This window comes from Panthera pardus, unplaced genomic scaffold, assembly GCF_024362965.1.
Source record: "Panthera pardus isolate Hobbes unplaced genomic scaffold, ASM2436296v1 HiC_scaffold_1, whole genome shotgun sequence".
Taxonomy (NCBI): Eukaryota; Metazoa; Chordata; class Mammalia; order Carnivora; family Felidae; genus Panthera; species Panthera pardus.
In genome coordinates, this window is record NW_026526654.1 from 89,442,503 (window position 1) to 89,457,975 (window position 15,473).

At 34.5% G+C, this 15,473-nt stretch overlaps 1 protein-coding gene across 9 annotated transcripts in view; it reads right to left on the reverse strand.

Moving 5' to 3' along the window:
• Positions 1–15,473, reverse strand: part of IFT88 (intraflagellar transport 88) — a 130,511-nt gene that overhangs the window by 91,893 nt on the left and 23,145 nt on the right. For 5 of the 9 annotated variants that reach the window (XR_008421612.1, XM_019448018.2, XM_019448017.2 and 2 more), the window contains 10 exons: positions 14,134–14,190; positions 12,946–12,999; positions 12,247–12,310; positions 11,438–11,507; positions 9,144–9,234; positions 7,448–7,552; positions 5,930–6,032; positions 4,968–5,082; positions 2,936–3,167; positions 1,215–1,285 (listed from right to left, as the gene is read on the reverse strand). Coding sequence is in view for 8 of the 9 variants with exons in the window: in XM_019448016.2 (XP_019303561.2) it covers positions 1,215–1,285; positions 2,936–3,167; positions 4,968–5,082; positions 5,930–6,032; positions 7,448–7,552; positions 9,144–9,234; positions 11,438–11,507; positions 12,247–12,310; positions 12,946–12,999; positions 14,134–14,190 (962 nt within the window). In the remaining variant the exon portion in view is untranslated. The remainder of the gene's footprint in view (positions 1–1,214; positions 1,286–2,935; positions 3,168–4,967; positions 5,083–5,929; positions 6,033–7,447; positions 7,553–9,143; positions 9,235–11,437; positions 11,508–12,246; positions 12,311–12,945; positions 13,000–14,133; positions 14,191–15,473) is intronic. The other 4 variants (XM_019448021.2, XM_019448020.2, XM_019448015.2 and 1 more) reach the window with 2 other exon arrangements.

Below are 15,473 nucleotides of genomic sequence, written 5' to 3' on the forward strand. Positions count from 1 at the left end.
ATGCTACAACATGGAAAGACCTTGTAGACATTATAAGTGTACTATAATTTCATTTACATGAGGAAAATAAAGCAAATTCATAATAACAGAAAGGAGAACGGTGGGTGTTTGGTGCTGGGGGCAGGACCTGGAGAAATGTTGTTCAGTGGGTAGAGATGTAGATTACGAAGATACAAAGAGTTCTGGGGTGAAATAAGTGAAGGGGATTAAGAGTACACTTATCATGGTGAGCACTGAGAAATGTACAGGATTGTTGAATCGCTATACTGTATACCTGAAACTGATATAACATTAATTACACTGGAATTACAAATAAATAAAAATAATTTTAAAAATTAAAAAATAGATTTAGCATATGACCCAATACCTACACACACGAGTTCTGAAGCCTGGTTATAAAACGTGAATGCATTTAACATTACCAAACCATGAAGTCTTTCTTATGCATCATGATTAAGATGGTAAATTTTATGCTATGTGTATTTTATCACAATTTAAAAAATTAGGGGCGCCTGGGTGGCGCAGTCAGTTAAGCGTCCGACTTCAGCCAGGTCACGATCTCGCGGTCCGTGAGTTCGAGCCCCGCGTCAGGCTCTGGGCTGATGGCTCGGAGCCTGGAGCCTGTTTCCGATTCTGTGTCTCCCTCTCTCTCTGCCCCTCCCCCGTTCATGCTCTGTCTCTCTCTCTGTCCCAAAAATAAATAAAAAACGTTGAAAAAAAAAAAAAATTAAAAAAAAAAAAAAAATTAAAGGCTCTCTATTGTGTGATATACTTCTAATATACCTGTTGCATGTTCAATACATATTAGAACTTTCAAACCATAGTTGGGAGAGTCTAGGTACCATACTGGAGGAAGGAAGAAAAAAGTACAATTTTGTCTTTGGGAGTTGAAATTTAATTGGGAAGCTGGACAAAAATACATAAAGATACAATTTGTTAAAGAAAGGTAGTATAAACAAAGTTGCAACATTGCAACAAATGCAGAGGAGAGGTGAATTACAAGAAAATAGTAAGAGTAACTGGGTAAGAATAACTGGGGTCAGCCTGAGGACTGTGATTACTTAGGAGAAAAGAGAATCTAGTAATGTACAGAATTGGTGAAACAATAGCACTATTTAATATACTGAATATAACAAGTCTTGAGAGAAATAATCAGAATGTATATTTAACTCTTAAAAATTAAACCTATGTTACTAAAGTGTGCAAAATATTACCGTTCACGTTCCATTTGCCTTAGATGATCATTTTTTATAGCTTCGATTACTAAGTTAGTATGTGGATCATCCTGGGAAAATAAAATTGGGAAAAAAGTGATTAATTCAGAAGCAAATACTGAGAACTTGGATTTCTTTTTTTTTTTTTTTTAATTTTTTTTAATGTGTATTCATTTTTGAGAGACAGAGAGAGACAGACCATGAGCGGGGAAGGGGCAGAGAAAGAGGGAGACACAGAATCTGAAGCAGGCTCCAGGCTCTGAGCTGTCAGCACAAGCCCGAGGCGGGGCTTGAACTCACGAACCGTGAGATCACGACCCGAGCCGAAGTCGGACATGAGCCACCCAGGTGCCCCTAAGAGCTGAACCGACTGAGCCACCCAGGTGCCCCTAAGAGCTTGGATTTCTAATCAACCACACCACTAAGTTAGTTAGTAGAGTAAATTAATCTTTCTAAACTGTTTTCCCTTATGTAAAGTAGAACTTTTCTTATTCCTGATTATCTATCACATTCTCCTTGAACTAACAGATTCTGAGCACCTGATAAAAGGTCAGGCCGGATAGAACAGGACCAAGTACACAGAAGCTGTGTGATATTATAAATTCTAAACTCAAATGTAAATGATTTAATGATCATCAAATTACTTAGTAATCCATATCTCTACTCTTTATTAAAAATAGATTTTTTCATAACATAAATTTCTTCTCAATAAAAACAATATATATAATTAATGTTTATATAGCACATGCTATGTTCCAGGTACTGTTTTAAGCATTTCACTTGCATTATCTCACTTAATCCTCACAACCCTATAAAGTAGGTTATTATAATTTCCTGTATTGTATATAAAGAACTGAGGCATAAGAAGAGTTAAGTATTGTATGGTGCAGCCAACAGCTAGGCAGTAACACCCTTACAATCTATTAACAAATCTATTAATTCAATTTATGAAATTGGCATTATTCTCTTATTTTTGATCTATAAATACAGGCAATTTCATACTGTTTGGTTTAATAGAAAATAATATGGCAGCATACCAATAATTTATATGTAAAACTCTGGAAAATATTTTAAAAACATTAAGAAAAATCATCTCACTCCCTATTTTGGTGTATTTCTTTTTTGTTTCTATTTTGTGTATTTTGTTTCTATTTTGGTGTATTTCCTTTCAGTTTGTGTTCATGTATGGGTGTGTACATATCTGTTTTTTTCATTTGGTTTTTCATTTAACATTATATAGTATTTCCTCAGGTCTTTGAAAATATGATTTTTTTATTATGTTCTACCCTATGCATAAGGATAAGGAACTACTTCTTTTCATTTGTGATATATTTAGTATAGTTTGAGCTTCCTCTGTTCATAAATGACTGAAAAAAATAGTAAAAAAAAACAAGGATTTAGGGGTTCCTTGGTCAAGATATTATACTTAAGGAATGACATGTAATCATATTTTTGTAAGATTTTCCCTTTTTTCAATAAAATTGTAAAGTCAGTTTTAACCATAATCTCTAGCCCTATTTCAACAGAGTCCCATTCTCAATCATTTAATTTAAGTAACAAATGAAACTGGTAAAAGCACATTAATTAAATTTGATTAATTAAAACACATTAATATAGGGCGAGGAGAAACCTAAAAAGTCATCCATCTAACTCTCATTTCTGGAAACAGAAAAGCACGGACAACTAACAGCTAGCTACACAGCAGTTATCTTCATACTCACACTTGGTGAGATATATTTATCATCTTCATCAATTTCTAATGGAACCGCAATCAATTTTTGGAACGCCTTCTTCATTTTGTCTCGATCTCCAACAGCAAAGTAACTAAGAATTAGGTTGAAGCCTGCCTTCAGATTTGGTGCCAGACTCATTATGTGCTCAAATGAATTAATGGCATCTGAATATTGACCAGTTTTAATAAATGTAACACCAATGTTCTGCATGATTTTAATCCTAAAGAAAAAGAAACATGGATGAGTTTAAAAGTCTAATGTGTTTAGTACAGTAGTCAAGACACTCCACAGATAGTATCCTTTTCTTTCCCACTTTTGCTTTGTTTTGTTAAAGCTTTACTGAAGTTTAACTTACCTAAGTTCACTTGTTTTAACTATACAATTCAGTGATTGCTGCTATATCTACACAGCTGTGAATATATTAACTCATCTCCATTATCCTAAAAAGAGAATCTGTGCTCATTAGCAGCCACTCCCCATTCTCACTTCCTGCCCTAGGCAATCATTAACCTACTTTCTCTCTCTCTGGATTTGCCTTTTCTAAACATTGCATATAAATGGGGGTCATATAATATACAGTATTTTATACCTGGCTTCTTTTAATTAGCATAATCTTTTGAAGGTTCCTCCATTCTTAGCATCTATCAGTTCTCCATTCCTTTTATATTTGCAAATAGTATTCCATAATATGAATACACCACATTTTATATACCCATTGCCTACTTGGCAGACATTTGACTGTTTCCACTTTTGGGCTATTAGGAATAATGCTATGAACATTCACATACAATCCTTTGTAACAGCATGTTTTCATTTCTCTTGGATATATACCTGGGAGTTGAATTACTGGTCCACTGGTAAATTTGTGTTCAACTTTTTAAGAAATTCCATACTTATTTTCCAAACTGGCTGTACTATTTTATATACCCCAATGTATGAGGTTTCCAATTTCTCTACATCCTCTTCAAAGGGATGTAGATGGGATTATGAATGTAATCCCATCTTATTTCTAACTACTCCTCAACATAATATCTCTGTTTCAACTAAATTCATTTATTCTGATCAGATCATGAATACTGTTATTTCCTTGTCTCTTCTCGATTTTCCCTTTGTCTGGAATATTACCCTTTTTCTCTTCCTCACTTAAATAACCTGTCACAAGTACGCCTTTCTTGAGCGCTCTTGTTCTTACCATCAGTTCCTTAACTTAGTTACTACAGCACCTCTAGATTATTGATAATTAAGCACTTGACATAAGCTATCCTACAATGCTCAAAGCCTTGGGCTCACCTGTGTTAAAAGTGCCTAAGGGCATTGTGTCCTAGAAGCTAGATATTTCCCAATGATAATGATGCACTGTTCAGAAACAAATAATCATTAAAGGTGGCATTTACAAATAAATTAACTTTCACAGAGGAACTGTACTAAGCGCCTAGGGACAATTATGACCGGTAAATATCCTGGAAACCTTCTATGTTCTCAAGGTTATTACCAGACCATAAGGTAATTTACTGTTTCTGCTCTTGAAATATAGTAGGAATAGAATAGATCTCAGCTTCCTCCTCCTATTCCCTCTTCTAAGATTCAAATGCAATCTCTTCCTTTCATTGTTTCATTTGCAATCTACAGCAAGAATATATGGTGGTCTTAATTTCTAGCCTTTTAGAAATTAAAACATTCTAAAGTCTATTATATTCTAAAGCAGTGTTTTGATTCTGTGTTGGCAGTGACTTATTTGCTGCTAATGGCCTGCTGGGTTACCCACTATATAGGCCAATTAGCTCAGTTTTATTTCAGTTGATTACATATTATATCTTTAACCTTTAACTTGTCATTACACAAATGTGTGCAAGTAGTCAGAAGGGGAATAGACCAAAATACTACAGATACAACATAAATCTAACACCTCACATGTACAAACACCTCAAAATATTCAACCCACTGACAACAGGTCATTAGAGTTATCTTGTTTCTGAAAATAACACTTAAATTTCACCAAGTCATCACTATGTAAACTTACCTCATTTCTTTATGGACGCTTGGAATTTGATCTAGTGCCATTCGGTAGAATTTAATGGCTTTGGAATAATTTCTTTGCTTTAAATAAATATTTCCCATATTCACTTTCAATCTTCCTAATTAAAAAAATAATGAATATATAATATTCTATTTTCTTAATTTTTTCTCTATTTAAGATGACCTTAATTCATGTTCTTTGAAGTTTTTCTCAAGTTATGAAGCTTCAGACACTACCTAAAATTCTCACTTTAAAATAGTTACACTATTTTCGTATACCCACACACCAATCTTCTGTGAGGAAATGGAACTTAAGACAGATGGAGCCCTGAAAATATGGCTGGAGAACAAGAGATTTACATTGTAAAACTGGAATTGTGTTATTTTGTAAAAAATGGGATTTTAAAATTAAACTCAATAATGCCACACACATTTTAATATATTAAAGAAAATGATATTCTGATATTCTGATAACTTTAATACAACTACCAAAAAATTACACATATATGCTACTAAACTATAGTCTCTTGTGAAATTTATTTATAAGTGAATTTATAAGTGAAAGCATGTTTGATGGGATTGCCCTGGCTCATTCTACCTGTGATGACAGGATATATTTTTTGTTTACTATTAGGCAATCTATCTCATACCAACTGTATTTCTTCATTTGTATTTATGTAGATTATGTAGATTTTCATATAAGTAGTATCTTTAAGTAGGACACTTCTTTATAAACACAAATTTGTTTAGAGCATAGATTATATAAGGAAACATAAAGTGGGGAAATATAAATTAACACTACAAAAAAACTGTATTTGGGGTGCCTGACTGGCTCAGTCAGTGCAGCACATGACTTTTGATCTCGAGGTTGTGAGTTTGAGCCCCATGTTGGGTGCAAAAATCACTTCGACAAACTCAAAAGAAAAAGAACTATATTTATTGGGCAAACTGACTATATACACCTACCTGCATTGCTAAACATCTTATTTTTCACTATAACTTGGTATGTATTTAGTGCTTCAGCATACATTTCATTCGCTGAATATTGACTGGCCAAGTTGAAAAGAACCTAAGGAAAAAAACAAGGCAAAAAGACACATAATGACCATTTTAGGCCCTTTTGCCTATAATCTTTTAAGAGATTAACATCCTATACCTAACAAAACTAGATGCCTATATCAAGATACTCCACTAGTGAGGAAGTAAAGCATACAGAGAGATATCTTGCATTCCAAATGAACGAGCACATTAAGATAAGCATAGCTGTCCTCCAAACTGCACCTTAATTTTCTAAGTATTCTTTCCAATTTAGGTAGTATTTGCCATCCATTAATCTCAGGAAGACCTACAAAGAATAAACATGTATTGTTAATGTTGCTGGTAATAAAGGGAATAAGCAAAGTATTGAGCCAAATTTTCTTCGTAAATAAAAATTAAACATTATGTGGAAATATCTTAAACCTTCGTTTGTGCACTTCTTTATATGCAAAACTGTAAAAAGTATTTCCCTGTATGCAAAATTATAATTTAAGTCACTAAGTTATATAAAATTATTTTCCCACAGGTAAAAAAAAATCACTAGAAATTACTCCCCCATCTAAAGATTTCATGAAATTTAAAAATATTAGCTATCAAGAACGAACATCTAAAAATTCCTATTCAGTTTCAAATGTCCTTTTTTTTCATATGTTTGGCAAATGAACATTTTTCCCACTAAAAATACACCCTTTTAAAATAGTGGTATAAACATCAAGGAAGTCTTTTAAGAATTAAAAAAATCTTGGGGCACCTGGGTGGCTCAGTCAGTTAAGCATCTGACTTTGGCTCAGGTCATGATCTCACGGTTCGTGGGTTCGAGCCCCGCATCAGGCTCTGTGCTGACAGCCCAGAGTCTGGAGCTTGCTTCAGATTCTGTGTCTCTCTCTCTCTCTCTCTCTCTCTCTCTGTCTCTCTCTCTGCCCCTCCCCCATTCACATTCTCTCTCTCTCTCTCGCGCTCTCTCTCAAAAAATAAACATTAAAAAAAATTTTTTTTTAATCTTGTAAGAAATTAGTTTTTGTTGTTTTTCACTACCCTCACAGAACATTGTATTATTTGCCTAGTTGGAAGTTCTTAAGAATCATAGACCAAAAGTCCACATTAAAATCTCATTAAAATAGCCACACTAAATACAGAGCATAAATATTAGCAATCTTCCAGAAATAGAGTCATTGGGTGGTAAGCCTGTGGGTACTAAGTTACTAAAAACAACTAATTAACTAAATAAATAAAAAAAAAGATCTTTGCACAAACCTAAGACAAGAGTAAGAGTGCCTCATGAACTTTATAAAGATTTCTATTAATCTAATTCTGGGCACCTGAGGTCCAATAAGATTTAAAACACAGGGGGGAAAAAAAAAACCTAAAGACATAAGGAAAAAGACTTTTGGAATCTACAAATCCTAGCCAAAATAATTTCACTCAATAGGTATTTCTCATACTTACTGAGTAAGTTAAATCCAAATTGATATTTTCTGGAGTTGTAACTTGTTCTCGTTGTCTCACCAAGATTCTCTCCTTTCTTCCTGCATCTTTTGCCTTTTCTAAGGCCTGAAATCAAGTTGATACTTTGTCAATTCCTTTAAGCATTCATTATGAGCATTTTATGCATTTGGGAGGTGTCTGCACAAAACTGGGATTTGTGTACTGGAGGCCCTGCTGTACTCTTTTGAAAACAAAAGAACCCAGAGTATTTGCTTAAAGTGGAGCTCACCATAATAAAAATGTCATGTATCTTCCCTTCTGCCCTCCAAAGAAGTATGTGACAGATAAAATGGAGAGTTTATTAGCCCCAAGTCAAGTTTCTTTATCACCATCCCTTCCACCACCATTTAGATTTGACAACCTATTTCCTTCCTTTTCCCTCCCAATCCTGAAACTTTGGGTATTTTAATTCCATCTCATGCAATAGAATAAATGCTACTCAATATTACAACAGATGCTTAGTCTGGCTTTTATGTCCTGCTCAGAATGCCAAGAACCTTTTGTTAATTTCCCCTAGAGACAACCACAGACAGATTAACTCACCGTGGGATTTTATTTTAGAGCTAGATAAAAAAGTACCGGTTCTATGAGAAATAAAAACAGCTTTTATATGAATAATTCTTTCTAATGGTATTCATTAATCTAATAACTCACAGAAATTACATTTATATAGTATGACAATCAAAGTAATGAGAACAAAGCAAATTAAGAGAAAGTATTTAATTTTAAAAAAACACAAAAAACAGAATTCTGCAAAGCAAACTATGATTTTGCAGCAGTTTACATAGGAAAAAATATTTTAGGGTAGTGAGGCTTTAAATAAGAAAACAGCCCTTAGTACTGCATGTGGACCATGGTAGCTACGCCTTTCGGCAGGCTGAGTCTAACCCAACAGTCCATCAGGCTGCCAATTTCAATCAATTGATCCATTAGAATTTTGTTTCCTATTGAAATGACCAATATCACAAATTATAAAATCAATCAACTATTTCTGACATCAGAGCTTATGTATGAAGCAGTTGCCTACGTTTTCAAAATAACTGCTTCAGTAAAAACTCTAAGCCAGTCAACAGCAAGACAAACATGTTTATCTGTTCGGGTATCCCCCGCTTTTCAAAAGGTTGCATGACGCCATTCTGCTTTAACAAAAGACCTACATTAGTACCTGTTTTCGCTAACTAAAAGAAACCTGAAGAGGATTTTGGCTTTTACGAAAAAAAGAAGTGAAGCAACGTCCGTTTTGCACCAAACCCTTCAGAGGCGATACACACCCCCAGCAGCGAGAGTAGCCCCCCCACGCTCCCTTCAGGAAGCTACCCTGGGCATCTCAGCATCAAGCCACCAGAGCTCTGACCTATCTGTGAGCATCTGTGTTTGACCTTGATTTAGTCTGTGCATCGGTTGGCAAGATGTGTCCTAAGGTATCAGAAAAGCCTAAAAGAGGTTAGTTTTGGGGCCTGGGAAAGCTCAAAACATTTTCAGTGTAAATTAATGGCAATCGCTTCCTTGATGCCATTTCGACTTATGAAAGGTTTCGCTCTACTTTCGGATAGTGGGGGAAACCTGTACATGTGCTTGTATTTGTGCATATATAAAAGTACACACACATATATACGCACACTTCGTCGTCTCGAGTCCTAGGAGTTTATGAACTTACCAATTTTAAGTCTCCACAACTGTTGGCAATACAGCTTTCTTCTACCAATTCATTTACTTTCTTCTCTAATTGTCTAATCTTTTCTTCTGGACTATTAAAGAAAAAGCAGGTGTACTTTGATTCATTCAAGCACTAATAATATAAACTAAAATTTAATGTACTTATAACATTGTCCATTTTGCGCTTTTATAAGAATAGATCACAGATAAGATAAATGTATAAATAGCGTTAAAAAGCAAATGAACAGTTTTTAGTAATTATATAATGATAACAGCAAAAATAACATATTTTAGTTAATAAAAATACACACTGAGCACAGTAATTAGTAATTTAACACTAAACCAGATGCTTTTCCCTAATTATGTCATTTAATCCTCACAATAACATTTGATATAAATACTATCATTATTCTCATTTTACTGAGAAGGAAACTGAGGTTTAGAAAGTTAAGTATTATGTCCAAAATCACACAGCTAGTTTACAGAGCTAGGATTTAAACCCAAATAAGGTCATTCAAAGACCCATGAGATTACAGTATCATCCCTAAAAGAAAGTGGATCCTTTCTTCGGATCCTATGACAAATGACAACTTTATCTTAAGGTGAGGAAAACTGAAGCCCCCATAAAAGAGACGATGATCATGATGATTATTGACTACTACCAGATAGGAATTCTAGAGAATATTTCCAACAATGGGAAGAAGTTTAAAAATTCTGACTCCACTGTAGCAAACACAGTACTCCCAAATAATTTCAAAAATAACACTAATGTCATTTTGCTACCACTTTCATCCAGCAAAATATCACAATACTCTGAAAGCACATTAGTGCCTAAATAAAATTTTACTATGAATATTTCCAAATACACGGTAGTTCACTTAATTCTCTACAAATGGACTTAAAAAAATACAGGAATAAGTTTAATAGTATAGCTTTGTCTATAGAATCATATTCTTTGGTCGAATCTGACTATAAATTCAGTCAGGTAAGGGCGCCTGGGTGGCTCACTTGCTTAAGTGTCTGACTCAGGTCATGATCTCACAATCTGTGAGTTTGAACAACACGTCAGGCTCTGTGCTGACAGCTCAGAGCCTGTGCCTGCTTCAGATTCTGTGTGTCTCTCTCTCACTCTGCCTCTCCCCTCACGCTCTGTCTCTCTCAAGAATAAACAAACATTAAAAAAATTAAAAATAAAAATAAATTTAGTCAGGTAGGATAAAAATTTTATTAGTTTACTAAAAATCTACAAAATTCGGAGCAATGAGCATAAGAGATGTGGTTTTATAAAGGTTACAACGAAGTACAGAACTCTGTTATCTATTCTGAAACACTCTTAATAAATGTCTAATAAATGTTGCTTATAGATTATTAAGCCTAAAATATGAAAATAAAAATTTAAAGTGAAAAACCTGTAAGAGAACTGTATGAAGACACTAAAAGTAACTACTCTGTCCTATTAAGTGCCAGGAAAATGAACTCTACATGCACACTGCTAGATACCTACTCACACCAGAACCTACCACCAGCCTTCCTCCTTGCATACAGGATCTCAGCTAGTCAACAAGAGGCTCATTCTCTTACCAAATGTTTGGTTCAGTCATGTGCACGTGATGCACTTCTGACCAGTGAGAAATGAAGACAGGTTTACTTGGGGTCGGGGACTCCCGGGAAGATTTTCTTTGCTTTTTAAAAGGGATCCAAGACTGAGAACTTTCTGACTCTAGGCATTATTAACTACATGTAGATTTTGAACTCTCGGGGCTCTTGAGGCATGATAGGATGGGCAAGCTCTTGAAAACGGCCAAGGGAATCACACAGAAGCTGAACCAGGCGTGATGTTACTGAGCAGTGAAATTAACCACACCTACAAATGCCCTTCCTCCAGACTTCCTATTACACACTAAACGTTCTTATTGTGTGTGTATTTTTCTGATACGTATTCTGTTGTTGGCAGCTGAAAGGATCCTAAATGACCTGCTATTTAAATAAACTAACATACTTTTATTAGCAAACATGTTGTTATTAACTAGGATATAAAGTGAACATATTTTCTGTAGAGGCTCCTTGTTAGTGAAAAAGAGAAATTGTGTAATTTATTCAACAGCCCAAATACTGAGCTTAAGAGCTACGATTATGGGCTGCTTCCACATCTTGGCTGTTAAAAACAATGCTGCCATAAACATAGGGGTGCTTCTGACAAGAACTTTTAAAATAACTGAGAATTACGTATTTGGAAAATAAAAATTAAAAATATGCAACAACAACAATAAAACAACAGCATAACGATTTACATACCTATCTTCATTTTTGGCTTCCAAAGGAGGAGCAGGGCCCCTTGACTGACCAAGGGGATCAAATGCAGAGCCTGAGACACAATTCAAGAGTTCATAGTGAACTTGTGACACAGCATAATTGAAGAAAACATAAAAACTTGCACCAGTTATTTAATCTACCTATTTATTAAATGGTTTAAGTTACCTATTTATTAAATGGCCAGGACATTTTATTATGCCTATGTAAGTATTTTATGTATCAAGAAATTGGCGAGATTTTTTTATATACATAAAACTATGTGAATAAAATGTGAAAACAAAAATGAGCGAACTCTTGTCAGTGTTCACTTCTCCCCTACAGTAATCTATCCTCTTGTGAGCTCTAAATTATCAATCATGTGAGTAATGACTTGCTATTGGGTTCTTAATTTTCTCTGTTGGTATACTATACATTAATTTTTTCATAATAATTTCATTTTTAAATTATGACTTAACTTACATCTTTAAGCATTGTTTTCACCTACGATTTTTTAACTGAGCTCTAACTTATATAAAATAACTTATACACTTTTTAGTTTTTAAAAAAATGCACATATTTTGATGTACAATTCAGTACATTTTGACAAATCCCATGCCAGTATAACCACTCTTCCAATTAAGATGCAGAACATTTTCATTACCCCTTTCCTTTCTTAATGGTACTGAAGAATGACACACCTTGCAATCAACGGTATGTCAGGCTTCCTTTAAAACGGTAGTAACATTTACACATAGAAAATAACAAAGTGAAAATACCTGAAAACAATTATTAGAAGAGATCATGTAACAAACCTCTTACAGCTGCTTTGGTAAAACCAGCTGCTCTCACTGCTGTCATTGGTCTAGTAACTCCATCCTTGAAAGAAAAACAGTCATTTAAAAAGTATTCTTAAATAAGATTTACCTCTTATTTGTAGTTCTGCACAAGTACATACATTAAAGTAGTCTTAATTTTTAAGATTTTTTCATTACTACCTGCTTATTCCTCCCCTCTGCCTATCCATGTCAGTCCTGTCTCTATTTTGCCTTTCCTCTACAACATTTCAATTCCTTGCTTTAACTGGGCTTACTCCTAGTTTGAAAAGAAATACTCATGGATTTTTATGTAGGATCTTATGTAAGTTATACAGGTTATCAGCTGGCTACTCCTCTACTTTTGTTGGCCTCCTATATGCCTATGAGAGAAATTTCAGGAATTGTTGTTAAGTGATAGCATAGGAAAAATGGGACCCAGAGTTACCACACAAGCCAATTATCAGTCCTATGTCCACTCCCCAGTGGAATTTCATTTGAGACCTGAGTAAATCCAAAGAGATTTTACCTCCAAAGATTTTGAAGAGGCCAACCTTTAGCCCATAATTTAAAGAATCCGGGTCATTATGTAAGAAACACTTTCTTTAACATTTTAAAATAATGTAATAAAAAAAAGTTGGTAAGAATATTCTAAGTCATAAGAGAGGCCCAAAATGAACAAGCACATGACAGAGATACCTGAATAGCCCCTGTCATTGGTCTTCCCATCGATGATGCCAGGGATGTCTTGGACTAGTAAACAGAAAACTAAATTAAAATGGTTCCAAAAAATATCTACATTTAATTTTATAAAAACCAAGTTATAAAAGTTTCCTTCATAATTTTTTTTCCTCATTCTATTGGCAAGTAAACTTAATTTTTTCCATTTATAACCTGAAGATATAAGATTAAACAATAAAAGTCTAAAACAAGCTTCCGTGAAGCACAACCCTCAGCCTGAAATACAGCTACACCCCACTGGTCTGCACACTGTCTACGGCGGCTTCCGCACTACAAACACAGAGGCTGGTAACTGCAATAGGGACTATCTGACCCGCAAAGCCTAAATTGCCTGGCTCTTCACGGAAAAGGTTTGCAGTCTCCTGTTCTAAAACACCACCAAAAAAAAAATCAAATTTATGAGTAATACATGCTTAGGCTGATTAATAAGAGCATGTTTCATTTGACACACACTTACATTATGTGTGTGACTGCTTTCCCTATTCATCTAGAGGAACAGTATAAAGTCAAGTTTCCTGGACCTCTAGCTAGGTACTAAAACCATTTTTCTGACCCCTAAGAAATATTACAATAAGGACTAGGAAATGCTATTCCACCTCATTCTTCCATTTTTCTCCCATTCCCCTTTTACTGCATGTATGCTAACATCCAAATTTGGGCAAGACCTAAAAATTTTCCTTTATGGATTTTTATATACCATCTTTCCTCTGAAAATCTCAAATAAAAGACCCAAATATATGCTTCTGAAGTTTTTTTCAAACTTCATGTTTTTCATGTATTAATTGGTAGGTTTAAAAAAATTATAAACATCATTACATTTATATAACACTTAACTCCACATAAAATATGAATGGAATACACGAGACTTGGTAATATTACACAGAAAATGAAAGGAAGTCAATCAATAAACATAAGGTTTACAAATAAGAAATGATAAGAAAATATTTTCTGATAAATTTACAATCAAAATGACTAGATAGTAAAGCTATTAATCAAATTAGACTTTCACAATGTTTGTAACTATCCGAAATGGAAAACATACCTGGGTCATGGACTGAAAAGATAGCCAAAATTATGTAGAAGTGCCTAAAGTCAACTTACGGATGAGAAAAAGCACCTTAATATTTTTAGCTTAAGAAAACCTACCCCATATCCAGTAGCTACAGGTCTAGTAACTGCTGTGCTTGGTATTTTAGCAGTTATCTTGGGGAGGAAAAAAGACATAATTAATGGAATTCAGATTAAGCTACACAATTGAAAACTAAAAAAGCAATGGGAAATACAGACTCATCAGTAAAGAAGTAGTATATAATATTTAGGATAACTTCCCTTTAATTATCCTAAATATTAAGGGGCCTAGGTATTTTAAAGTATTAAGAGGGAGACTTATTCTAGAATTCATTTTAAAGGAAAAAGGGGGCTTTAGAATGACCTGAGGCACCAACGCGAAAGATTAGTGTTCATGGTTGTATCTATCATTCATTATGCATACCTATTACTGCCAGCCACTAGGCCTAACAAAATACATACGACTTGGCATCAGAGGATCTGGGTTTGATTCTCAGCTCTCCTACTACCAGCTGTTTTTATTCGTATCTTTATGAAGCTAAATTTTCTTATCTCTGAAATAAGGATATCTTGATCACAAAATTATACTTGGAATCAAATAGGGCCATGTAGGTGGAAATGTTCTATGCATGTTAGTTGTTAAGCATATTTGTTTGAAGTATTTGGTTAAAACATCGTTAGTAGAAGAGCTCTACTTCTGGCTATGATGGACTGTGTTTTAAACAACTTTCCCAATAAGAACAACTAAAAAAGCAGGGGACAAAAATATTTTTAGGAAAAATCAATTTGAATACATTAGAAAACCAAGAAGGAAGTGAAAAATTACAAGGTCCCAAGATAAGGAAAAGGGAAGGCTTGAGAGGTACTCCTGCATTTAAGCCTGCTTTTCTCCAACAGGCATCTGCTTAATTCAGAGGCATGGCTGAGAAGCTGAACACAGCTCTCCACAGACTTACAGGTCTGAAGAGATAAAACACTGGAGCCCTGGTAATCCTCCAGGCTTCAGACTGTGACCTCAAAAGGCTACACTCTACAACTGAAAAGTAAATGAGAAGTATACTACCTCTCATAAACACTGACGTCCAACTTAGAATCATCCCAAACTTAACTGAATTAGGGTGAGCCAGGACTCCTAGTGCCTCTAGGGCTATATGCAAAAGTAAATTCTCTAATGAAAGATAAGATCATCTAGAGCTGTGCTATCCAACAGAACTTTCCTATAGTGATGAAAATGTTCTATATCTGCCCTGTCTGATAAGATAGCTATTAGCCACATGTGGCTGTTGAGCATTCGAAATGTGTTTGGTATAATAAGGATCTGAATTTTTATATTTTATTTTAAATCATTTAAATGTAAATAGCCACATGTAGCTAGTAGTTATCATACTGGACAGCTCAGACATACAGCCTTGAATTAT